The following is a 25935-nucleotide window of genomic DNA, read 5'->3' on the forward strand; positions in this document are numbered from 1 at the left end:
TGTTCTGCCTCAGACTGTTAGAACCTCTGTGAGTCTCCTCATGTTCTGCCTCAGACTGTTAGAACCTCAGTGAGTCTCCTCATGTTCTGCCTCAGACTGTTAGAACCTCGTGAGTCTCCTCATGTTCTGCCTCAGACTGTTAGAACCTCTGAGTCTCCTCATGTTCTGCCTCAGACTGTTAGAACCTCAGTGAGTCTCCTCATGTTCTGCCTCAGACTGTTAGAACCTCGTGAGTCTCCTCATGTTCTGCCTCAGACTGTTAGAACCTCTGTGAGTCTCCTCGTGTTCTACCTCAGACTGTTAGAACCTCAGTGAGTCTCCTCGTGTTCTGCCTCAGACTGTTAGAACCTCAGTGAGTCTCCTCATGTTCTGCCTCAGACTGTTAGAACCTCAGTGAGTCTCCTCATGTTCTGCCTCAGACTGTTAGAACCTCTGTGAGTCTCCTCATGTTCTGCCTCAGACTGTTAGAACCTCTGAGTCTCCTCATGTTCTACCTCAGACTGTTAGAACCTCTGTGAGTCTCCTCATGTTCTGCCTCAGACTGTTAGAACCTCTGAGTCTCCTCATGTTCTGCCTCAGACTGTTAGAACCTCAGTGAGTCTCCTCATGTTCTGCCTCAGACTGTTAGAACCTCGTGAGTCTCCTCATGTTCTGCCTCAGACTGTTAGAACCTCTGTGAGTCTCCTCGTGTTCTACCTCAGACTGTTAGAACCTCGGTGAGTCTCCTCATGTTCTGCCTCAGACTGTTAGAACCTCAGTGAGTCTCCTCATGTTCTGCCTCAGACTGTTAGAACCTCAGTGAGTCTCCTCATGTTCTGCCTCAGACTGTTAGAACCTCAGTGAGTCTCCTCATGTTCTGCCTCAGACTGTTAGAACCTCTGTGAGTCTCCTCATGTTCTGCCTCAGACTGTTAGAACCTCGTGAGTCTCCTCATGTTCTGCCTCAGACTGTTAGAACCTCTGAGTCTCCTCATGTTCTGCCTCAGACTGTTAGAACCTCAGTGAGTCTCCTCATGTTCTGCCTCAGACTGTTAGAACCTCTGTGAGTCTCCTCATGTTCTGCCTCAGACTGTTAGAACCTCAGTGAGTCTCCTCATGTTCTGCCTCAGACTGTTAGAACCTCAGTGAGTCTCCTCATGTTCTGCCTCAGACTGTTAGAACCTCAGTGAGTCTCCTCATGTTCTGCCTCAGACTGTTAGAACCTCTGTGAGTCTCCTCATGTTCTGCCTCAGACTGTTAGAACCTCAGTGAGTCTCCTCATGTTCTGCCTCAGACTGTTAGAACCTCTGTGAGTCTCCTCATGTTCTGCCTCAGACTGTTAGAACCTCAGTGAGTCTCCTCATGTTCTGCCTCAGACTGTTAGAACCTCGTGAGTCTCCTCGTGTTCTGCCTCAGACTGTTAGAACCTCGGTGAGTCTCCTCATGTTCTACCTCAGACTGTTAGAACCTCAGTGAGTCTCCTCATGTTCTGCCTCAGACTGTTAGAACCTCTGTGAGTCTCCTCATGTTCTGCCTCAGACTGTTAGAACCTCTGAGTCTCCTCATGTTCTACCTCAGACTGTTAGAACCTCTGTGAGTCTCCTCATGTTCTGCCTCAGACTGTTAGAACCTCTGTGAGTCTCCTCATGTTCTGCCTCAGACTGTTAGAACCTCGTGAGTCTCCTCGTGTTCTACCTCAGACTGTTAGAACCTCAGTGAGTCTCCTCATGTTCTGCCTCAGACTGTTAGAACCTCTGAGTCTCCTCATGTTCTACCTCAGACTGTTAGAACCTCAGTGAGTCTCCTCGTGTTCTGCCTCAGACTGTTAGAACCTCTGTGAGTCTCCTCATGTTCTGCCTCAGACTGTTAGAACCTCTGTGAGTCTCCTCGTGTTCTGCCTCAGACTGTTAGAACCTCAGTGAGTCTCCTCATGTTCTACCTCAGACTGTTAGAACCTCAGTGAGTCTCCTCATGTTCTGCCTCAGACTGTTAGAACCTCTGTGAGTCTCCTCATGTTCTACCTCAGACTGTTAGAACCTCAGTGAGTCTCCTCATGTTCTACCTCAGACTGTTAGAACCTCTGAGTCTCCTCATGTTCTGCCTCAGACTGTTAGAACCTCAGTGAGTCTCCTCATGTTCTGCCTCAGACTGTTAGAACCTCAGTGAGTCTCCTCATGTTCTGCCTCAGACTGTTAGAACCTCTGAGTCTCCTCATGTTCTGCCTCAGACTGTTAGAACCTCAGTGAGTCTCCTCATGTTCTGCCTCAGACTGTTAGAACCTCTGAGTCTCCTCATGTTCTGCCTCAGACTGTTAGAACCTCAGTGAGTCTCCTCATGTTCTGCCTCAGACTGTTAGAACCTCAGTGAGTCTCCTCATGTTCTGCCTCAGACTGTTAGAACCTCTGAGTCTCCTCATGTTCTACCTCAGACTGTTAGAACCTCTGTGAGTCTCCTCATGTTCTGCCTCAGACTGTTAGAACCTCGGTGAGTCTCCTCATGTTCTGCCTCAGACTGTTAGAACCTCTGTGAGTCTCCTCGTGTTCTGCCTCAGACTGTTAGAACCTCTGAGTCTCCTCATGTTCTGCCTCAGACTGTTAGAACCTCGGTGAGTCTCCTCATGTTCTGCCTCAGACTGTTAGAACCTCTGTGAGTCTCCTCATGTTCTGCCTCAGACTGTTAGAACCTCTGTGAGTCTCCTCATGTTCTGCCTCAGACTGTTAGAACCTCAGTGAGTCTCCTCATGTTCTGCCTCAGACTGTTAGAACCTCGGTGAGTCTCCTCATGTTCTGCCTCAGACTGTTAGAACCTGGGTGAGTCTCCTCGTGTTCTGCCTCAGACTGTTAGAACCTCGGTGAGTCTCCTCATGTTCTGCCTCAGACTGTTAGAACCTCGGTGAGTCTCCTCATGTTCTGCCTCAGACTGTTAGAACCTGGGTGAGTCTCCTCGTGTTCTGCCTCAGACTGTTAGAACCTCGGTGAGTCTCCTCATGTTCTGCCTCAGACTGTTAGAACCTCGGTGAGTCTCCTCATGTTCTGCCTCAGACTGTTAGAACCTCGTGAGTCTCCTCATGTTCTGCCTCAGACTGTTAGAACCTCACACTGTCTCCTGTCGACAGCACGCCATGGTGGTGGACTCTCGGACCTCCAGCATCTTACCTCGGAGCGGCGGGCTGCTGCGGATCCACCAGGTCAGACGTTTATGGCTCCGCCTTCTTAGTCACGTTATACGATTCTGGTTAAAGCAGCACTAAGTAACGTGTTTACCTTAATAAACCCTCCCCGTCGTCCCTGTGGGGGTGATACAAGTGTTTATGGGATGATTGGAGGGTCTTTCATCGCCCCCTGGTGTCTCTGACCAGAAAACCATGTTTGCAACTTGACTGCCACCGGACCGGAGTCACCAATACACACTCATGGAATCACGAAGAAGAAGCTAACAGGCTAACGGGCAAAGCTAACGGCTAACGTCACTTTAACCTCTTAACACCCGCCTAAACCAAATGCATGCTGTCCTCTTTGGCCATTATATAGGCCTGTGTAACACCTCATTTGAAAGCTAAGACCCACAAAACTGATCTTTTTCCTCACGTTGTTGCTGTGTTGTGTCACCTTTTGTATGTTTATTTTTTATTGAATTTTTGTCACATTTTTGGTTGAATTTTTGTCACTCTTTGGTTGAGTTTTTGTCACATTTTTGTTGAGTTTTTGTCACATTTTTGTCACTTTTTGGATGAATTTATGTCACTTTTTGGTTGAGTTTTTGTCACATTTTTGTTGAATTTTTGTCACATTTTTATTGAATTTTTGTCACTTTTTGGTTGAGTTTTTGTCACATTTTTGTTGAGTTTTTGTCACATTTTTGTCACTTTTTGGATGAATTTATGTCACTTTTTGGTTGAGTTTTTGTCACATTTTTGTTGAATTTTTGTCACATTTTTATTGAATTTTTGTCACTTTTTGGTTGAGTTTTTGTCACATTTTTGTTGAGTTTTTGTCACATTTTTGTCACTTTTTGGATGAATTTATGTCACTTTTTGGTTGAGTTTTTGTCACATTTTTGTTGAATTTTTGTCACATTTTTATTGAATTTTTGTCACTTTTTGGTTGAATTTTTGTCACTTTTGTTGAATTTTTGTCACATTTTGGTTGAATTTTTGTCACTTTTTGGTTGAATTTTTGTCACATTTTTGTTGAATTTTTGTCACATTTTGGTTGAATTTTTGTCACTTTTTGGTTGAATTTTTGTCACATTTTTGTTGAATTTTTGTCACATTTTGGTTTAATCTTTGTCACATTTTGGTTGAATTTTTGTCACTTTTTGGTTGAATTTTTGTCACATTTTTGTTGAATTTTCGTCACTTTTTGGTTGAATTTTTGTCACATTTTTGTTGAATTTTTGTTACTTTTTGGTTGAATTTTTGTCACATTTTTGTTGAATTTTTGTCACATTTTTGTTAAATTTTTGTCACTTTTTGGTTTAATCTTTGTCACATTTTTGTTGAATTTTTGTCACTTTTTGGTTGAGTTTTTGTCACATTTTTGTTGAATTTTTGTCACTTTTTGGTTGAGTTTTTGTCACATTTTTGTTGAATTTTTGTCACATTTTTATTGAATTTTTGTCACATTTTTATTGAATTTTTGTCACATTTTTGTTGAATTTTCGTCACTTTTTGGTTGAATTTTTGTCACATTTTTATTGAATTTTTGTCACATTTTTGTCACTTTTTGGTTGAATTTTTGTCACATTTTTATTGAATTTTTGTCACATTTTTGTCACTTTTTGGTTGAATTTTTGTCACATTTTTATTGAATTTTTGTCACATTTTTGTCACTCTTTGGTTGAATTTTTGTCACATTTTTGTTGAGTTTTTGTCACATTTTTATTGAATTTTTGTCACTTTTTGGTTGAATTTTTGTCACTTTTGTTGAATTTTTGTCACATTTTGGTTTAATCTTTGTCACATTTTGGTTGAATTTTTGTCATTTTTTGGTTGAATTTTTGTCACTTTTGTTGAATTTTTGTCACATTTTGGTTTAATCTTTGTCACATTTTGGTTGAATTTTTGTCATTTTTTGGTTGAATTTTTGTCACTTTTGTTGAATTTTTGTCACATTTTTGTTGAATTTTTGTCACATTTTTGTTGAATTTTTGTCACATTTTTGTTGAATTTTTGTCACATTTTTATTGAATTTTTGTCACTTTTTGGTTGAGTTTTTGTCACATTTTTGTTGAATTTTTGTCACATTTTTATTGAATTTTTGTCACTTTTTGGTTGAGTTTTTGTCACATTTTTGTTGAATTTTTGTCACATTTTTATTGAATTTTTGTCACATTTTTATTGAATTTTTGTCACTTTTTGGTTTAATCTTTGTCACATTTTTGTTGAATTTTTGTCACATTTTGGTTTAATCTTTGTCACATTTTGGTTGAATTTTTGTCACTTTTTGGTTGAATTTTCGTCACTTTTTGGTTGAATTTTTGTCACATTTTTGTTGAATTTTTGTCACTTTTTGGTTGAATTTTTGTCACATTTTTGTTGAATTTTTGTCACATTTTTGTTAAATTTTTGTCACTTTTTGGTTTAATCTTTGTCACATTTTTGTTGAATTTTTGTCACTTTTTGGTTGAGTTTTTGTCACATTTTTGTTGAATTTTTGTCACTTTTTGGTTGAGTTTTTGTCACATTTTTGTTGAATTTTTGTCACATTTTTATTGAATTTTTGTCACATTTTTATTGAATTTTTGTCACATTTTTGTTGAATTTTCGTCACTTTTTGGTTGAATTTTTGTCACATTTTTATTGAATTTTTGTCACTTTTTGGTTGAGTTTTTGTCACATTTTTGTTGAGTTTTTGTCACATTTTTGTCACTTTTTGGTTGAATTTTTGTCACATTTTTATTGAATTTTTGTCACTTTTTGGTTGAGTTTTTGTCACATTTTTGTTGAGTTTTTGTCACATTTTTGTCACTCTTTGGTTGAATTTTTGTCACATTTTTATTGAATTTTTGTCACATTTTTATTGAATTTTTGTCACTTTTTGGTTGAATTTTTGTCACTTTTGTTGAATTTTTGTCACATTTTGGTTTAATCTTTGTCACATTTTGGTTGAATTTTTGTCATTTTTTGGTTGAATTTTTGTCACTTTTGTTGAATTTTTGTCACATTTTTGTTGAATTTTTGTCACATTTTGGTTGAGTTTTTGTCACATTTTTATTGAATTTTTGTCACTTTTTGGTTGAGTTTTTGTCACATTTTTGTTGAATTTTTGTCACATTTTTATTGAATTTTTGTCACATTTTTATTGAATTTTTGTCACTTTTTGGTTGAATTTTTGTCACTTTTTGGTTGAATTTTTGTCACATTTTTGTTGAATTTTTGTCACATTTTGGTTTAATCTTTGTCACATTTTGGTTGAATTTTTGTCACTTTTTGGTTTAATCTTTGTCACATTTTGGTTGAATTTTTGTCACATTTTTGTTGAATTTTCGTCACTTTTTGGTTGAATTTTTGTCACATTTTTGTTGAATTTTTGTCACTTTTTGGTTGAATTTTTGTCACATTTTTGTTGAATTTTTGTCACATTTTTGTTAAATTTTTGTCACTTTTTGGTTTAATCTTTGTCACATTTTTGTTGAATTTTTGTCACTTTTTGGTTGAGTTTTTGTCACATTTTTGTTGAATTTTTGTCACATTTTTATTGAATTTTTGTCACATTTTTATTGAATTTTTGTCACATTTTTGTTGAATTTTCGTCACTTTTTGGTTGAATTTTTGTCACATTTTTATTGAATTTTTGTCACATTTTTGTCACTTTTTGGTTGAATTTTTGTCACATTTTTGTTGAATTTTTGTCACATTTTTATTGAATTTTTGTCACATTTTTATTGAATTTTTGTCACATTTTTATTGAATTTTTGTCACTTTTTGGTTGAATTTTTGTCATTTTTTGGTTGAATTTTTGTCACTTTTTTGTTGAGTTTTTGTCACATTTTTGTTGAATTTTTGTCACTTTTTGGTTGAGTTTTTGTCACATTTTTGTTGAATTTTTGTCACATTTTTATTGAATTTTTGTCACATTTTTATTGAATTTTTGTCACTTTTTGGTTGAATTTTTGTCACTTTTGTTGAATTTTTGTCACATTTTTGTTGAATTTTTGTCACATTTTGGTTTAATCTTTGTCACATTTTTGTTGAATTTTTGTCACTTTTTGGTTGAATTTTTGTCACATTTTTGTTGAATTTTTGTCACATTTTTGTTGAATTTTTGTCACTTTTTGGCTGAGTTTTTGTCACATTTTTGTTGAATTTTTGTCACATTTTTATTGAATTTTTGTCACATTTTTATTGAATTTTTGTCACATTTTGGTTGAATTTTTGTCACTTTTTGGTTGAATTTTTGTCACATTTTTGTTGAATTTTTGTCACGTTTTGGTTGAATTTTTGTCACATTTTTGTTGAGTTTTTGTCACATTTTTGTTGAATTTTTGTCACTTTTTGGTTGAATTTTTGTCACATTTTTGTTGAATTTTTGTCACTTTTTGGTTTAATCTTTGTCACATTTTTGTTGAATTTTTGTCACTTTTTGGTTGAATTTTTGTCACATTTTTGTTGAATTTTTGTCACTTTTTGGTTTAATCTTTGTCACATTTTTGTTGAATTTTTGTCACTTTTTTGTTGAATTTTTGTCACTTTTTTGTTGAATTTTTGTCACTTTTTGGTGAATTTTTGTCACATTTTGGGTGAATTTTTGTCACATTTTTGTTAAGTTTTTGTCACATTTTTATTGAATTTTTGTCACATTTTTGTTGAATTTTTGTCACATTTTTATTGAATTTTTGTCACATTTTTATTGAATTTTTGTCACATTTTGGTTGAATTTTTGTCACTTTTTGGTTGAATTTTTGTCACATTTTTGTTGAATTTTTGTCACGTTTTGGTTGAATTTTTGTCACATTTTTGTTGAGTTTTTGTCACATTTTTGTTGAATTTTTGTCACTTTTTGGTTGAATTTTTGTCACATTTTTGTTGAATTTTTGTCACTTTTTGGTTTAATCTTTGTCACATTTTTGTTGAATTTTTGTCACTTTTTGGTTGAATTTTTGTCACATTTTTGTTGAATTTTTGTCACTTTTTGGTTTAATCTTTGTCACATTTTTGTTGAATTTTTGTCACTTTTTTGTTGAATTTTTGTCACTTTTTTGTTGAATTTTTGTCACTTTTTGGTGAATTTTTGTCACATTTTTGTTAAGTTTTTGTCACATTTTTATTGAATTTTTGTCACATTTTTGTTGAATTTTTGTCACATTTTTGTTGAATTTTTGTCACATTTTTGGTTGAGTTTTTGTCACATTTTTGTTGAATTTTTGTCACTTTTTGGTTGAGTTTTTGTCACATTTTTGTTGAGTTTTTGTCACTTTTTGGTTGAACTTTTGTCACTTTTTGGTTGAATTTTTTGTCACATAAATGACAAAATATCACCAAAAAATTGACAAAAATGGAAAAAAGAAAAAACATACAAAAGATGACACAACACAACAACAACGCGAGGAAAAAGATCAGTTTTGTGGGTCTTTTCAAACAGGACAGAGTGCATTTGGTTCAGGCGGGGGGTACGAAGTTCAGTTCACAGGCGTGTTAAAACCAGACAGTCTGTGTGAGTTTGTCTCTCCTGTGGTCAGAAACGAGCTCCATCCCCCCGGTCCGGACGCACATGTTTAAAACTTCACCGCTGCTGTTCGAGGATGTTAACTATGATGTTAACCTGTGGCTCATGTGTCTCAGGAGCTGGCGGGATACACGGGAGGAGACGCCAGCTTCCTCAAGGAGAACTTCGAGATCCAGCTCAACAAGGGCCTCCTCTGGGGCTCGGTGAGACTCTTATTGTGAAAGTCTGTTATTCTGAAAGTCTGTTATTGTGAAAGTCTGTTATTCTGAAAGTCTCTTATTCTGAAAGGCTGTTATTCTGAAAGTCTCTCATTCTGAAAGTCTCTCATTCTGAAAGTCTCTTATTCTGAAAGTCTCTTATTCTGAAAGTCTCTCATTCTGAAAGTCTCTCATTCTGAAAGTCTGTTATTCTGAAAGTCTCTCATTCTGAAAGTCTGTTATTCTGAAAGTCTCTTATTCTGAAAGTCTCTCATTCTGAAAGTCTCTCATTCTGAAAGTCTGTTATTCTGAAAGAGTCTTATTCTGAAAGTCTCTTATTCTGAAAGTCTGTTTTTCTGAAAGTCTCTTATTCTGAAAGAGTCTTATTCTGAAAGTCTGTTTTTCTGAAAGTCTGTTATTCTGAAAGTATTTTATTCTGAAAGTCTGTTATTCTGAAAGTCTTTTATTCTGAAAGTCTTTTATTCTGAAAGTCTTTTATTCTGAAAGTCTTTTATTCTGAAAGGCTCTTATTCTGAGTCTCTTATTCTGAAAGTGGTGTGGATGTGCCGTAGCGTCTCTTTGGTAAAGGCTGCTGTTTGTTCAGGTTCTGTCGGCGTCTCTCTGGGGAGGTTTGCTGCTGCCGATCGGAGACTCTCACACCAGCATCGCCGACAGGTACAGGCCAGAGTCTAATGTGGGAAAATAAAGGGAAAAAAGTCAAGAAAAATTAAACGTTTTTTAAAGAAATGTAGAGAAAATGTGGATAAATTGAGAAAATAATGGTTTCTCTGTAGGTTTTATCTGGGCGGCCCCACGAGCGTGCGAGGCTTCAGCATGTACAGCATGGGCCCGCAGAGTGAAGGTGAGGGGCGTGGCTTCGGCCCGCGTTCACGCCGCTGTGGTTTGACCTCTGCCCTCTGTCGTAGGAGATTACCTGGGCGGCGAGGCGTACTGGGCGGGCGGGCTGCACCTCTTCACGCCGCTGCCGTTCACGCGGCGACGCGGCGGATTCATGGACCTGTTCAGGACACACCTTTTCCTCAACGCGGGAAACCTCTGCAACCTCAACTACGGTGAGAAAACCTCAACTACGGTGAGAAAACCTCAACTACGGTGAGAAAAACCTCAACTACGGTGAGAAAACCTCAACTACGGTGAGAAAAACCTCAACTACGGTGAGAAAAACTCAACTACGGTGAGAAAAACTCAACTACAGTGAGAAAACCTCAACTACGGTGAGAAAAACCTCAACTACGGTGAGAAAAACTCAACTACGGTGAGAAAAGCTCAACTACGGTGAGAAAACCTCAACTACGGTGAGAAAAACCTCAACTACGGTGAGAAAAACTCAACTACGGTAAAAAAAAAAAAGCTCAACTACGGTGAGAAAAACTCAACTACGGTGAGAAAAACTCAACTACAGTGAGAAAAACTCAACTACGGTGAGAAAAACTCAACTACGGTAAAAAAACTCAACTATGGTAAAAAAAAACTCAACTACGGTAAAAAAAAAACTCAAGTACGGTAAAAAAAAACTCAACTACGGTGAGAAAAACTCAACTATGGTAAAAAAAAACTCAACTACGGTGAGAAAAACTCAACTACGGTAAAAAAAAACTCAACTACGGTGAGAAAAACTCAACTACGGTGAGAAAAACTCAACTATGGTAAAAAAAACTCAACTACGGTAAAAAAAACTCAACTATGGTAAAAAAAACTCAACTACGGTAAAAAAAAAAAACTCAACTATGGTAAAAAAAACTCAACTACGGTAAAAAAAACTCAACTACGGTAAAAAAAACTCAACTACGGTAAAAAAAACTCAACTACGGTAAAAAAAAAACTCAACTACGGTAAAAAAAAAAAACTCAACTACGGTGAGAAAAACTCAACTACGGTGAGAAAAACTCAACTACGGTCAAAAAAACTCAACTACGGTAAAAAAAAAAAACTCAACTACGGTGAGAAAAACTCAACTACGGTGAGAAAAACTCAACTACGGTGAGAAAAACTCAACTACGGTGAGAAAAGCTCAACTACGGTAAAAAAAAACTCAACTATGGTAAAAAAAAAACTCAACTACGGTGAGAAAAGCTCAACTACGGTAAAAAAAAACTCAACTATGGTAAAAAAAAAAACTCAACTACGGTAAAAAAAAAACTCAACTACGGTAAAAAAAACTCTACGGTGAAAAAACCTCAACTATGGTAAAAAAAAAACTCAACTATGGTAAAAAAAATAACTCAACTACGGTAAAAAAAACTCTACGGTGAAAAAACCTCAACTATGGTAAAAAAAAAAACTCAACTACGGTAAAAAAAATAACTCAACTACGGTAAAAAAAACTCTACGGTGAAAAAACCTCAACTATGGTAAAAAAAAAAACTCAACTACGGTAAAAAAAAAACTCAACTACGGTGAGAAAAGCTCAACTACGGTAAAAAAAAACTCAACTACGGTAAAAAAAAACTCAACTACGGTGAGAAAAACTCAACTACGGTAAAAAAAACTCGACTACGGTAAAAAAAAAACTCAACTACGGTGAGAAAAACTCGACTACGGTAAAAAAAAAACTCAACTACGGTGAGAAAAACTCAACTACGGTAAAAAAAACTCGACTACGGTAAAAAAAAAACTCAACTACGGTGAGAAAAACTCAACTACGGTAAAAAAAAACTCAACTACGGTAAAAAAAAACTCAACTACGGTGAGAAAAACTCAACTACGGTAAAAAAAACTCGACTACGGTAAAAAAAAAACTCAACTACGGTGAGAAAAACTCAACTACGGTAAAAAAAAGCTCAACTACGGTCAAAAAAACTCAACTACGGTAAAAAAAAAAATCAACTATGGTAAAAAAAACTCAACTACGGTAAAAAAAAACTCAACTACGGTAAAAAAAACTCAACTACAGTAAAAAAAAACTCAACTACGGTGAGAAAAACTCAACTACGGTAAAAAAAAACTCAACTACGGTAAAAAAAACTCAACTATGGTAAAAAAAAAAAACTCAATTATGGTAAAAAAAAAAACTCAACTATGGTAAAAAAAACAACTCAACTACGGTGAAAAAAACTCAACTATGGTAAAAAAAAAAAATCAACTGGTAAAAAAAACTCAACTACGGTGAAAAAAACTCAACTATGGTAAAAAAAAAAAAACTCAACTATGGTAAAAAAAAACTCAACTACGGTAAAAAAAAACTCAACTATGGTAAAAAAAAAAACTCAACTACGGTAAAAAAAAAACTCAACTACGGTAAAAAAAACTCAACTATGGTAAAAAAAAAAACTCAACTATGGTAAAAAAAAAACTCAACTACGGTAAAAAAAACTCAACTATGGTAAAAAAAATCAACTACGGTAAAAAAAAAAACTCAACTATGGTAAAAAAAAAAAACTCAACTATGGTAAAAAAAAAAACTCTACGGTAAAAAAAAAAACTCAACTACGGTAAAAAAAAAAAACTCAACTACGGTGAGAAAAACTCAACTACGGTGAGAAAAACTCAACTACGGTGAGAAAAACTCAACTACGGTGAGAAAAGCTCAACTACGGTAAAAAAAAACTCAACTATGGTAAAAAAAAAACTCAACTACGGTGAGAAAAGCTCAACTACGGTAAAAAAAAACTCAACTATGGTAAAAAAAAAAACTCAACTACGGTAAAAAAAAAACTCAACTACGGTAAAAAAAACTCTACGGTGAAAAAACCTCAACTATGGTAAAAAAAAAACTCAACTATGGTAAAAAAAATAACTCAACTACGGTAAAAAAAACTCTACGGTGAAAAAACCTCAACTACGGTAAAAAAAAAACTCAACTACGGTGAGAAAAGCTCAACTACGGTAAAAAAAAACTCAACTACGGTAAAAAAAAACTCAACTACGGTGAGAAAAACTCAACTACGGTAAAAAAAACTCGACTACGGTAAAAAAAAAACTCAACTACGGTGAGAAAAACTCGACTACGGTAAAAAAAAAACTCAACTACGGTGAGAAAAACTCAACTACGGTAAAAAAAACTCGACTACGGTAAAAAAAAAAACTCAACTACGGTGAGAAAAACTCAACTACGGTAAAAAAAAACTCAACTACGGTAAAAAAAAACTCAACTACGGTGAGAAAAACTCAACTACGGTAAAAAAAACTCGACTACGGTAAAAAAAAAACTCAACTACGGTGAGAAAAACTCAACTACGGTAAAAAAAAGCTCAACTACGGTCAAAAAAACTCAACTACGGTAAAAAAAAAAATCAACTATGGTAAAAAAAACTCAACTACGGTAAAAAAAAACTCAACTACGGTAAAAAAAACTCAACTACAGTAAAAAAAAACTCAACTACGGTGAGAAAAACTCAACTACGGTAAAAAAAAACTCAACTACGGTAAAAAAAACTCAACTATGGTAAAAAAAAAAAACTCAATTATGGTAAAAAAAAAAACTCAACTATGGTAAAAAAAACAACTCAACTACGGTGAAAAAAACTCAACTATGGTAAAAAATAAAAAATCAACTGGTAAAAAAAACTCAACTACGGTGAAAAAAACTCAACTATGGTAAAAAAAAAAAAACTCAACTATGGTAAAAAAAAACTCAGCTACGGTGAGAAAAACTCAACTACAGAGAGAAAAACTCAACTACAGTGAGAAAAACCTCAACTACAGTGAGAAAAACCTCAACTACGGTGAGAAAAGTTCAACTACGCTAAAAAAAAAAAAGCTCAACTACGGTGAGAAAAACTCAACTACGGTGAGAAAAACTCAACTACGGTGAGAAAAACTCAACTACGGTGAGAAAAACTCAACTACGGTGAGAAAAACTCAACTACGGTAAAAAAACTCAACTATGGTAAAAAAAAACTCAACTACGGTAAAAAAAAACCTCAAGTACGGTAAAAAAAAACTCAACTACGGTGAGAAAAACTCAACTATGGTAAAAAAAAACTCAACTACGGTGAGAAAAACTCAACTACGGTAAAAAAAAACTCAACTACGGTGAGAAAAACTCAACTACGGTGAGAAAAACTCAACTATGGTAAAAAAAACTCAACTACGGTAAAAAAAACTCAACTATGGTAAAAAAAACTCAACTACGGTAAAAAAAAAAAACTCAACTACGGTAAAAAAAACTCAACTACGGTAAAAAAAACTCAACTACGGTAAAAAAAACTCAACTACGGTAAAAAAAACTCAACTACGGTAAAAAAAAACTCAACTACGGTAAAAAAAAACTCAACTATGGTAAAAAAAAAAAACTCAACTATGGTAAAAAAAAAAAACTCAACTATGGTAAAAAAAAAAACTCTACGGTAAAAAAAAAACTCAACTACGGTAAAAAAAAACTCAACTACGGTGAGAAAAACTCTACTACGGTGAGAAAAACTCAACTACGGTGAGAAAAACTCAACTACGGTGAGAAAAACTAAACTATGGTAAAAAAAAACTCAACTACGGTAAAAAAAAAACTCAACTACGGTAAAAAAAACTCAACTACGGTAAAAAAAACTCAACTACGGTGAGAAAAACTCAACTACAGTGAGAAAAGCTAAATTGTTAGCTGAGCTTAGCACTAATCAGTCGTGGTCATGTGATGCTCAGCTGTGTCTCTGATTGGCAGGTGAAGGCCCCGCCTCTCACCTGCAGCGGTTGGCGGAGTGCGTTCGCTGGTCGTACGGCCTGGGCCTCGTGCTGCGTTTAGGGAACATCGCACGACTCGAGCTCAACTACTGCATTCCCATGGGCGTCCAGAGCGGAGACAGGTGAGCGCTAACGCTAACGCCACACGCTAACGCCACACACGCTAACGCCACACACGCTAACGCCACACACGCTAACACGCTAACGCCACACGCTAACGCCACACGCTAACGCCACACGCTAACGCCGCACACGCTAACGCCGCACGCTAACACAACACACGCTAGCGCCGCACGCTAACGCCACACGCTAACGCCACATACCTATACCACACGCTAGCGCCACATACCTATACCAAACGCTAACGCCGCACGCTAACGCCGCACGCTAACGCCACACGCTAACGCCACATACCTATACCACACGCCTATACCACACGCTAGCGCCACATACCTATACCAAACGCTAACGCCGCACGCTAACGCCGCACGCTAACACCGCACGCTAACGCCACACGCTAACACCACACACGCTAACGCCGCACGCTAACACCTTACACACTAACGCCACACACGCTAACGCCGCACGCTAACGCCGCACGCTAACGCCACACGCTAACGCCACATACCTATACCACACGCCTATACCACACGCTAGCGCCACATACCTATACCACACGCTAGCGCCACATACCTATACCAAACGCTAACGCCGCACGCTAACGCCGCACGCTAACGCCGCACGCTAACGCCACACGCTAACGCCACATACCTATACCACACGCCTATACCACACGCTAGCGCCACATACCTATACCAAACGCTAACACCGCACGCTAACGCCACACGCTAACACCACACACGCTAACGCCGCACGCTAACACCACACGCTAGCGCCACATACCTATACCAAACGCTAACACCGCACGCTAACGCCACACACGCTAACGCCACACACGCTAACGCCACACACGCTAACGCCACACACGCTAACACGCTAACGCCACACGCTAACGCCACACGCTAACGCCACACGCTAACGCCACACGCTAACGCCGCACACGCTAACGCCGCACGCTAACACAACACACGCTAGCGCCGCACGCTAACGCCACACGCTAACGCCACATACCTATACCACACGCTAGCGCCACATACCTATACCAAACGCTAACGCCGCACGCTAACGCCGCACGCTAACGCCACACGCTAACGCCACATACCTATACCACACGCCTATACCACACGCTAGCGCCACATACCTATACCAAACGCTAACGCCGCACGCTAACGCCGCACGCTAACACCGCACGCTAACGCCACACGCTAACACCACACACGCTAACGCCGCACGCTAACACCTTACACACTAACGCCACACACGCTAACGCCGCACGCTAACGCCGCACGCTAACGCCACACGCTAACGCCACATACCTATACCACACGCCTATACCACACGCTAGCGCCACATACCTATACCAAACGCTAACGCCGCACGCTAACGCCGCACGCTAACGCCGCACGCTAACGCCGCACGCTAACGCCACACGCTAACGCCACATACCTATACCACACGCCTATACCACACGCTAGCGCCACATACCTATACCAAACGCTAACACCGCACGCTAACGCCACACGCTAACACCACACACGCTAACGCCGCACGCTAACACCACACGCTAGCGCCACATACCTATACCAAACGCTAACACCGCACGCTAACACCACACACGCTAACGCCGCACGCTAACACCACACGCTAGCGCCACATACCTATACCAAACGCTAACACCGCACGCTAACGCCACACACTAACGCCACGCACGCTAACGCCGCACGCTAACGCCGCACGCTAACGCCACACGCTAACGCCACATACCTATACCACACGCCTATACCACACGCTAGCGCCACATACCTATACCACACGCTAGCGCCACATACCTATACCAAACGCTAACGCCGCACGCTAACGCCGCACGCTAACGCCGCACGCTAACGCCGCACGCTAACGCCGCACGCTAACGCCACACGCTAACGCCACATACCTATACCACACGCCTATACCACACGCTAGCGCCACATACCTATACCAAACGCTAACACCGCACGCTAACGCCACACGCTAACACCACACACGCTAACGCCGCACGCTAACACCACACGCTAGCGCCACATACCTATACCGCACGCTAACGCCACACACGCTAACGCCACACACGCTAACGCCACACACGCTAACGCCACACACGCTAACGCCACACACGCTAACACGCTAACGCCACACGCTAACGCCACACGCTAACGCCACACGCTAACGCCGCACACGCTAACGCCGCACGCTAACACAACACACGCTAGCGCCGCACGCTAACGCCACACGCTAACGCCACATACCTATACCACACGCTAGCGCCACATACCTATACCAAACGCTAACGCCGCACGCTAACGCCGCACGCTAACGCCACACGTTAACGCCACATACCTATACCACACGCCTATACCACACGCTAGCGCCACATACCTATACCAAACGCTAACGCCGAACGCTAACGCCGCACGCTAACACCGCACGCTAACGCCACACGCTAACACCACACACGCTAACGCCGCACGCTAACACCTTACACACTAACGCCACACACGCTAACGCCGCACGCTAACGCCGCACGCTAACGCCACACGCTAACGCCACATACCTATACCACACGCCTATACCACACGCTAGCGCCACATACCTATACCACACGCTAGCGCCACATACCTATACCAAACGCTAACGCCGCACGCTAACGCCGCACGCTAACGCCGCACGCTAACGCCGCACGCTAACGCCGCACGCTAACGCCGCACGCTAACGCCACACGCTAACGCCACATACCTATACCACACGCCTATACCACACGCTAGCGCCACATACCTATACCAAACGCTAACACCGCACGCTAACGCCACACGCTAACACCACACACGCTAACGCCGCACGCTAACACCACACGCTAGCGCCACATACCTATACCAAACGCTAACACCGCACGCTAACACCACACACGCTAACGCCGCACGCTAACACCACACGCTAGCGCCACATACCTATACCAAACGCTAACACCGCACGCTAACGCCACACACACTAACGCCGCACGCTAACGCCGCACGCTAACGCCACACGCTAACGCCACATACCTATACCACACGCCTATACCACACGCTAGCGCCACATACCTATACCAAACGCTAACGCCGCACGCTAACGCCGCACGCTAACGCCACACGCTAACGCCACATACCTATACCACACGCCTATACCACACGCTAGCGCCACATACCTATACCAAACGCTAACGCCGAACGCTAACGCCGCACGCTAACACCGCACGCTAACGCCACACGCTAACACCACACACGCTAACGCCGCACGCTAACACCTTACACACTAACGCCACACACGCTAACGCCGCACGCTAACGCCGCACGCTAACGCCACACGCTAACGCCACATACCTATACCACACGCCTATACCACACGCTAGCGCCACATACCTATACCACACGCTAGCGCCACATACCTATACCAAACGCTAACGCCGCACGCTAACGCCGCACGCTAACGCCGCACGCTAACGCCGCACGCTAACGCCGCACGCTAACGCCGCACGCTAACGCCACACGCTAACGCCACATACCTATACCAAACGCTAACACCGCACGCTAACGCCACACGCTAACACCACACACGCTAACGCCGCACGCTAACACCACACGCTAGCGCCACATACCTATACCAAACGCTAACACCGCACGCTAACACCACACACGCTAACGCCGCACGCTAACACCACACGCTAGCGCCACATACCTATACCAAACGCTAACACCGCACGCTAACGCCACACACGCTAACGCCGCACGCTAACGCCACACGCTAACGCCACACGCTAACGCCACATACCTATACCACACGCCTATACCACACGCTAGCGCCACATACCTATACCAAACGCTAACGCCGCACGCTAACGCCACACGCTAGCGCCACATACCTATACCAAACGCTAACACCGCACGCTAACGCCACACACGCTAACGCCGCACGCTAACGCCGCACGCTAACGCCACACGCTAACGCCACATACCTATACCACACGCCTATACCACACGCTAGCGCCACATACCTATACCAAACGCTAACGCCGCACGCTAACGCCGCACGCTAACGCCGCACGCTAACGCCGCACGCTAACGCCGCACGCTAACGCCGCACGCTAACGCCACACGCTAACGCCACATACCTATACCACACGCCTATACCACACGCTAGCGCCACATACCTATACCAAACGCTAACACCGCACGCTAACGCCACACGCTAACACCACACACGCTAACGCCGCACGCTAACACCACACGCTAGCGCCACATACCTATACCAAACGCTAACACCGCACGCTAACACCACACACGCTAACGCCGCACGCTAACACCACACGCTAGCGCCACATACCTATACCAAACGCTAACACCGCACGCTAACGCCACACACACTAACGCCGCACGCTAACGCCGCACGCTAACGCCACACGCTAACGCCACATACCTATACCACACGCCTATACCACACGCTAGCGCCACATACCTATACCAAACGCTAACGCCGCACGCTAACGCCGCACGCTAACGCCACACGCTAACGCCACATACCTATACCACACGCCTATACCACACGCTAGCGCCACATACCTATACCAAACGCTAACGCCGAACGCTAACGCCGCACGCTAACACCGCACGCTAACGCCACACGCTAACACCACACACGCTAACGCCGCACGCTAACACCTTACACACTAACGCCACACACGCTAACGCCGCACGCTAACGCCGCACGCTAACGCCACACGCTAACGCCACATACCTATACCACACGCCTATACCACACGCTAGCGCCACATACCTATACCACACGCTAGCGCCACATACCTATACCAAACGCTAACGCCGCACGCTAACGCCGCACGCTAACGCCGCACGCTAACGCCGCACGCTAACGCCGCACGCTAACGCCGCACGCTAACGCCACACGCTAACGCCACATACCTATACCAAACGCTAACACCGCACGCTAACGCCACACGCTAACACCACACACGCTAACGCCGCACGCTAACACCACACGCTAGCGCCACATACCTATACCAAACGCTAACACCGCACGCTAACACCACACACGCTAACGCCGCACGCTAACACCACACGCTAGCGCCACATACCTATACCAAACGCTAACACCGCACGCTAACGCCACACACGCTAACGCCGCACGCTAACGCCACACGCTAACGCCACACGCTAACGCCACATACCTATACCACACGCCTATACCACACGCTAGCGCCACATACCTATACCAAACGCTAACGCCGCACGCTAACGCCACACGCTAGCGCCACATACCTATACCAAACGCTAACACCGCACGCTAACGCCACACACGCTAACGCCGCACGCTAACGCCGCACGCTAACGCCACACGCTAACGCCACATACCTATACCACACGCCTATACCACACGCTAGCGCCACATACCTATACCAAACGCTAACGCCGCACGCTAACGCCGCACGCTAGCGTGCGGCGTTAGCACGCTAGCCAAACGCTAACGCCACACACGTTAACGCCGCACGCTAACGCCACACGCTAACACCACACACGCTAACGCCGCACGCTAACACCTTCCACACTAACGCCACACACGCTAACGCCGCACGCTAACGCCGCACGCTAACGCCACACGCTAACGCCACATACCTATACCACACGCCTATACCACACGCTAGCGCCACATACCTATACCACACGCTAGCGCCACATACCTATACCAAACGCTAACGCCGCACGCTAACGCCACACGCCAACGCCACATACCTATACCACACGCTAGCGCCACATACCTATACCAAACGCCTATACCACACGCTAGCGCCACATACCTATACCACACGCTAGCGCCACATACCTATACCAAACGCTAACGCCGCACGCTAACGCCGCACGCTAACGCCACACGCTAGCGTGCGGCGTTAGCACGCTAGCCAAACGCTAACGCCACACACGTTAACGCCGCACGCTAACGCCGCACGCTAACACCACACAAGCTAACGCCGCACGCTAACACCTTCCACACTAACGCCACACACGCTAACGCCACACACGCTAACGCCACACACGCTAACGCCACACACGCTAACGCTACATACCTATACCAAACGCTAACGCCACACACGCTAGCGCCGCACGCTAACGCCACACACGCTAACGCCACATACCTATACCACACGCTAACGCCACATACCTATACCACACGCCTATACCACACGCTAGCGCCACATACCTATACCAAACGCTAACGCCGCACGCTAACGCCGCACGCTAACGCCACACGCTAACGCCACATACCTATACCACACGCCTATACCACACGCTAGCGCCACATACCTATACCAAACGCTAACGCCGCACGCTAACGCCGCACGCTAACGCCACACGCTAACGCCACATACCTATACCACACGCCTATACCACACGCTAGCGCCACATACCTATACCAAACGCTAACGCCGCACGCTAACGCCGCACGCTAACACCGCACGCTAGCGCCACACGCTAACACCACACACGCTAACGCCGCACGCTAACACCTTACACACTAACGCCACACACGCTAACGCCGCACGCTAACGCCGCACGCTAACGCCACACGCTAACGCCACATACCTATACCACACGCCTATACCACACGCTAGCGCCACATACCTATACCACACGCTAGCGCCACATACCTATACCAAACGCTAACGCCGCACGCTAACGCCGCACGCTAACGCCGCACGCTAACGCCACACGCTAACGCCACATACCTATACCACACGCCTATACCACACGCTAGCGCCACATACCTATACCAAACGCTAACACCGCACGCTAACGCCACACGCTAACGCCGCACGCTAACACCGCACGCTAACACCTTACACACTAACGCCACACACGCTAACGCCGCACGCTAACGCCACACGCTAACGCCACATACCTATACCACACGCTAGCGCCACATACCTATACCAAACGCTAACGCCGCACGCTAACGCCGCACGCTAACGCCGCACGCTAACGCCACACGCTAACGCCACATACCTATACCACACGCCTATACCACACGCTAGCGCCACATACCTATACCAAACGCTAACACCACACGCTAACGCCACATACCTATACCACACGCCTATACCACACGCTAGCGCCACACGCCTATACCAAACGCTAACACCGCACGCTAACGCCACACGCTAACACCACACACGCTAACGCCGCACGCTAACACCTTACACACTAACGCCACACACGCTAACGCCGCACGCTAACGCCGCACGCTAACGCCACACGCTAACGCCACATACCTATACCACACGCCTATACCACACGCTAGCGCCACATACCTATACCAAACGCTAACGCCGCACGCTAACGCCGCACACTAACGCCACACACGTTAACGCCGCACGCTAACGCCGCACGCTAACACCACACACGCTAACGCCGCACGCTAACACCTTACACACTAACGCCACACACGCTAACGCCACACACGCTAACGCCACACACGCTAACGCCACACACGCTAACGCCACACGCTAACGCCACACACGCTAACGCCACACACGCTAACGCCACACACGCTAACGCCACACCCTAACGCCACACGCTAACGCCACACACGCTAACACCACACACGCTAATGCCACACACGCTAACACCATACATGCTAACGCCACACGCTAACGCCACACGCTAACGCCACATACCTATACCACACGCTAACGCCACACGCTAACGCCACATACCTATACCACACGCTAAAGCCACACGCTAACGCCACACGCTAACGCCACACGCTAACGCCACAGGCCGACGGCAGGATTTACTGAGGCTGACCTTGTGTTTCTCTCGCAGGATTTGTGACGGGGTCCAGTTCGGCGCCGGGATCCGCTTCCTCTGATGCTTTTACTCTGAAGGAAACACAGACTTTTACTTTGAAGGGAGCAGAATCGTAGCCTTTTATCCAGTTTGTTTGTTCATCTGTTTCTGTCGTTATTTAAATTAAAGCCTTTGGAGAGACGGCTCTGGGTCTTTGTCTGGATTAAAACGTTTTTATTCCATATTTTACCTTTTTTTCACATTTCTGACGTGAAAACACGACACTGGAGACAAACCCTTTGCAAACCTTCGAAACAGCGAGTCAGTAAATAAAGTCTGGAGTTCCTGTGAGTTAGAAGTGACCACCCGCTCAGGTGGGAATCGAACCTGGGACCTAAATCAGCACTATATATAAAATCACATTATTATCGATTTATTGAAAGATGTTTTTTCAGTGTTTTCCTGTTTACCTTATATAAATGTAGACGATAATAATAAGAATATTTTATTCAGTTTTGGGCAAGTTACTTTAAAACTGTAAAATATTCTATATTAGTAGCTACAGTTTTAAAAATGTAATATAGTCACAAAGCATCGATTATCGGCCCTCGATCTTAGATTCATCACATCACCTCCACCAGACAGTTGGCCCCAATCACTTTCTGCAATAATAATATATAATAGGTATGAAGGGCCCGTATCAGAGGTCACTGAGACGGTGAGTTTACGGTTTACTGTTGCTCTGGCCTCAATAATAATAAAGCCACAGACCTAAAGTGCAGACACATTTCCTTTTCCTTCCCCGTTTCTCTGTGTTTTATTCTTATTCTAACTCCAGATGCAGATCTTATTCACCAGTTTCCCATTTGCTTTGGGGCATTTATTTGGGGGAGTTTGGCTTTTCAACACAAACCATCTAAATGCACTTTTAACTCGAGTTACTTTAACTGTAATGACTAATATATTCCCGTATTTTGTTTAAGTAATATGTTATATTACATATTTGTAACTCATTACTTTTGTAATGCGTTACCCCAACACTCATTATTCACTGAGGTATTAAAATACTGTAGTATACAGTAAGTGTTGACTGCTCCTGTATACGTTTTTTATCATTATTTTAGAAGAAAAGGGAAATACATAAAATAAAGTCATACAAAAGAGATCGAGACAGAAAACAGGATGACAAAGATAAAACATTTACTGTGGTAACATGTGGTATTTACAGGACATGGCTTTATGATTAGCCATTAGTTTTCTTTTTTTTCTCTATTTTTTTTCTTTCTTTATTCATTCATTCACTTCAGACACAGTAGACATTGAATTAAACAAAAACATAAATAACACAACAATACCAAAATCACAATACATTTCACAGAAAGATAATTCAGACTAAGACAAACAAACAAACACACAAAGACAAGAAATACAAATCCTTGACATATTTTTCATCATTTCCACATTATTTTTTACATTATGTTTTACAGTGGCTCTCAAAGAATGGGCTCTCCACCTCTTCCTTTGTTCTGTTCATCCTTATGCACATGTTTATCTTGTTTGGAGTGTTTATTGATCGCTTTATATTAATTTATCTTAAGATCGTTGATCTAAATGTGTGGGAGTTTGGGATGGTGGTCCTGGGGCAGCTGGTTTGTTGCAGGTTTGATTTTAAAACCCACACTCGTCCCACGAGCGCTTCAAAGTTTGAACCACTGAATAAACATAAGACATTAATTACATTGTGAACATTAGGAAATTCACAATGTTCGTGCACATCAGTCCCATAACATCCCATTCCACTTGTCATGTGAATTTCTTTTCTTTATTTTTCTTTTCGATTGTAAACTGTTGATGTCTTTTATTTCTTAAGTTTGCTCGACAAAGATCTGCCTTGGTTTACACTTAAAAATAAGATCTTTACCAACTAGAACATTTGTGTTGATTAAGTCGGACTGTTTTCTTCCCCCAGTATTATGTTAATGTCCCAGATGTTAATTTCAATTTTGAATTCCAGTAACCAATTTTTGACCAACATCCAAAACTTTGCTACATCTGGGCAAAAATAAAATAAGTGCATTGAATCTTCCTCTTCAACCTCACAGAATCTACACATGGAATTGTCCATAATGTTACATCATTTTAAGTATTTTCTTGTTGCTCTAATGTTATAGAATAATTTTAATAGAAACACCCTTGAATAAGAATCAGTTGCTGTTTTATCTCCTTAAGAAAGTGTTTCCATAATATAGGTATGTTAAATCATCTTCCCATTTAGTACAAACAGGCAGTTCCAGACATGTACAAATTAAATGTATATATACTTTTGTTTATGTTCTTGGTTTGCCATCTCTTACATTGGTTTTGTGGCATTCATGCTAACAGCCTGTTTTTGTTTTTTAATGTTTTTTTCCATCTCATTGGGATTGCGGATAGTCCATAGTATGTACTTAAGTCTGAATAGGTAAAGAAATCTCCTGCTGAGTCAGCCTTTAGTCTTTGTTTTTCTGTTCTTTATTGTTCATTTGGCCTGTTTACTCGGCCTGGTGGTGGATCATCATCTGAATCAGAAGGAAAAGGTCTTTTAGGCCATCGGCTAGCTCTCAGAAAGGGCTTAGAAAATGACTTTTGTTCCAGGAAATAGGAAATACTTTTTATTTGGATTTTTATCAAGTACAATAGTTAAACTTCTTCCACAAAAATTTCCACACGCAGACTCCCTGCAGTTAATGAGAAATTGGCTCCTAAAGCGGGGAAGTTTGTGAAAAAATGGACATTTTAGCCTCTATAGGCATTTTTGACTCCAGTTATTTCAAAAGGTGTAAAGGCCACAGACTTAAAATTTTACAATCATAAAGACAATACTAAAAATATTCAATATGTGGTAAAAGAAGGTGGATAGGAGTGCTAGTTTTTAAGAAATAACTTTTGAAAATATGCCTTTTTTGAAATATGCGTCCTATTGAAACAAGCACACTATGGGACCTACCATTTCCCCATGACATTTTCAAATTAGATTTTATGAACATAAATAACAAATTGCTCCAGATAAGTTTCAAACATTCTTTTATTTTTTGTGATTTTGGGGTTTTTAACCATCAGAAGCAGATCAAGTGTATCTTGGCATATGGACGAAAGCTTGACTTCAGTCTTGCCTGTTAGATCTTGTAATTCATTCAATATAAGACCTTCTACTGCAGTGGTTCCCAACCTTTGTTCTTGATTCCCCTCCTGTGCATGCTGTAGTCAGCCCGGGGCCCCCCCTCAGTCGAAACAAATACAATAAAAAAATCAAAACCTGAAAATATTTACCGATATGCATTTTAAACACATTTTCTGAAATTAGATAGTTTTATGCACCTGTTGTGATTTTTAACCATTTTAACTTGTGCAAATGTATGACCTGACACTCTGACCAGACAAAGCTCTGGGCCCCACCTGCCGTCCCAGGAGCCCCCGCTCCCCAGGTTGGGAA

The 25935-nt window shown here is 42.2% G+C and overlaps 1 protein-coding gene across 1 annotated transcript in view; it reads left to right on the forward strand.

The window, feature by feature from the left end:
• LOC306982644 (sorting and assembly machinery component 50 homolog A-like) overlaps window positions 1-22662 on the forward strand; it is a 31178-nt gene extending 8516 nt beyond the window's left edge. The window contains exons 9-15 of the mRNA XM_079583112.1: window positions 3094-3165; window positions 8761-8847; window positions 9446-9516; window positions 9636-9703; window positions 9768-9914; window positions 14459-14600; window positions 22500-22662. Of these exons, the coding sequence (XP_079439238.1) occupies window positions 3094-3165; window positions 8761-8847; window positions 9446-9516; window positions 9636-9703; window positions 9768-9914; window positions 14459-14600; window positions 22500-22545 (633 nt within the window). The 3' untranslated portion in view covers window positions 22546-22662. The remainder of the gene's footprint in view (window positions 1-3093; window positions 3166-8760; window positions 8848-9445; window positions 9517-9635; window positions 9704-9767; window positions 9915-14458; window positions 14601-22499) is intronic.
• Window positions 22663-25935: the final 3273 nt, after the last annotated feature.

The sequence above is a fragment of the Gobius niger genome (genome assembly GCF_951799975.1).
Source record: "Gobius niger genome assembly, contig: SCAFFOLD_82, whole genome shotgun sequence".
In the NCBI taxonomy this organism is placed as follows: domain Eukaryota; kingdom Metazoa; phylum Chordata; class Actinopteri; order Gobiiformes; family Gobiidae; genus Gobius; species Gobius niger.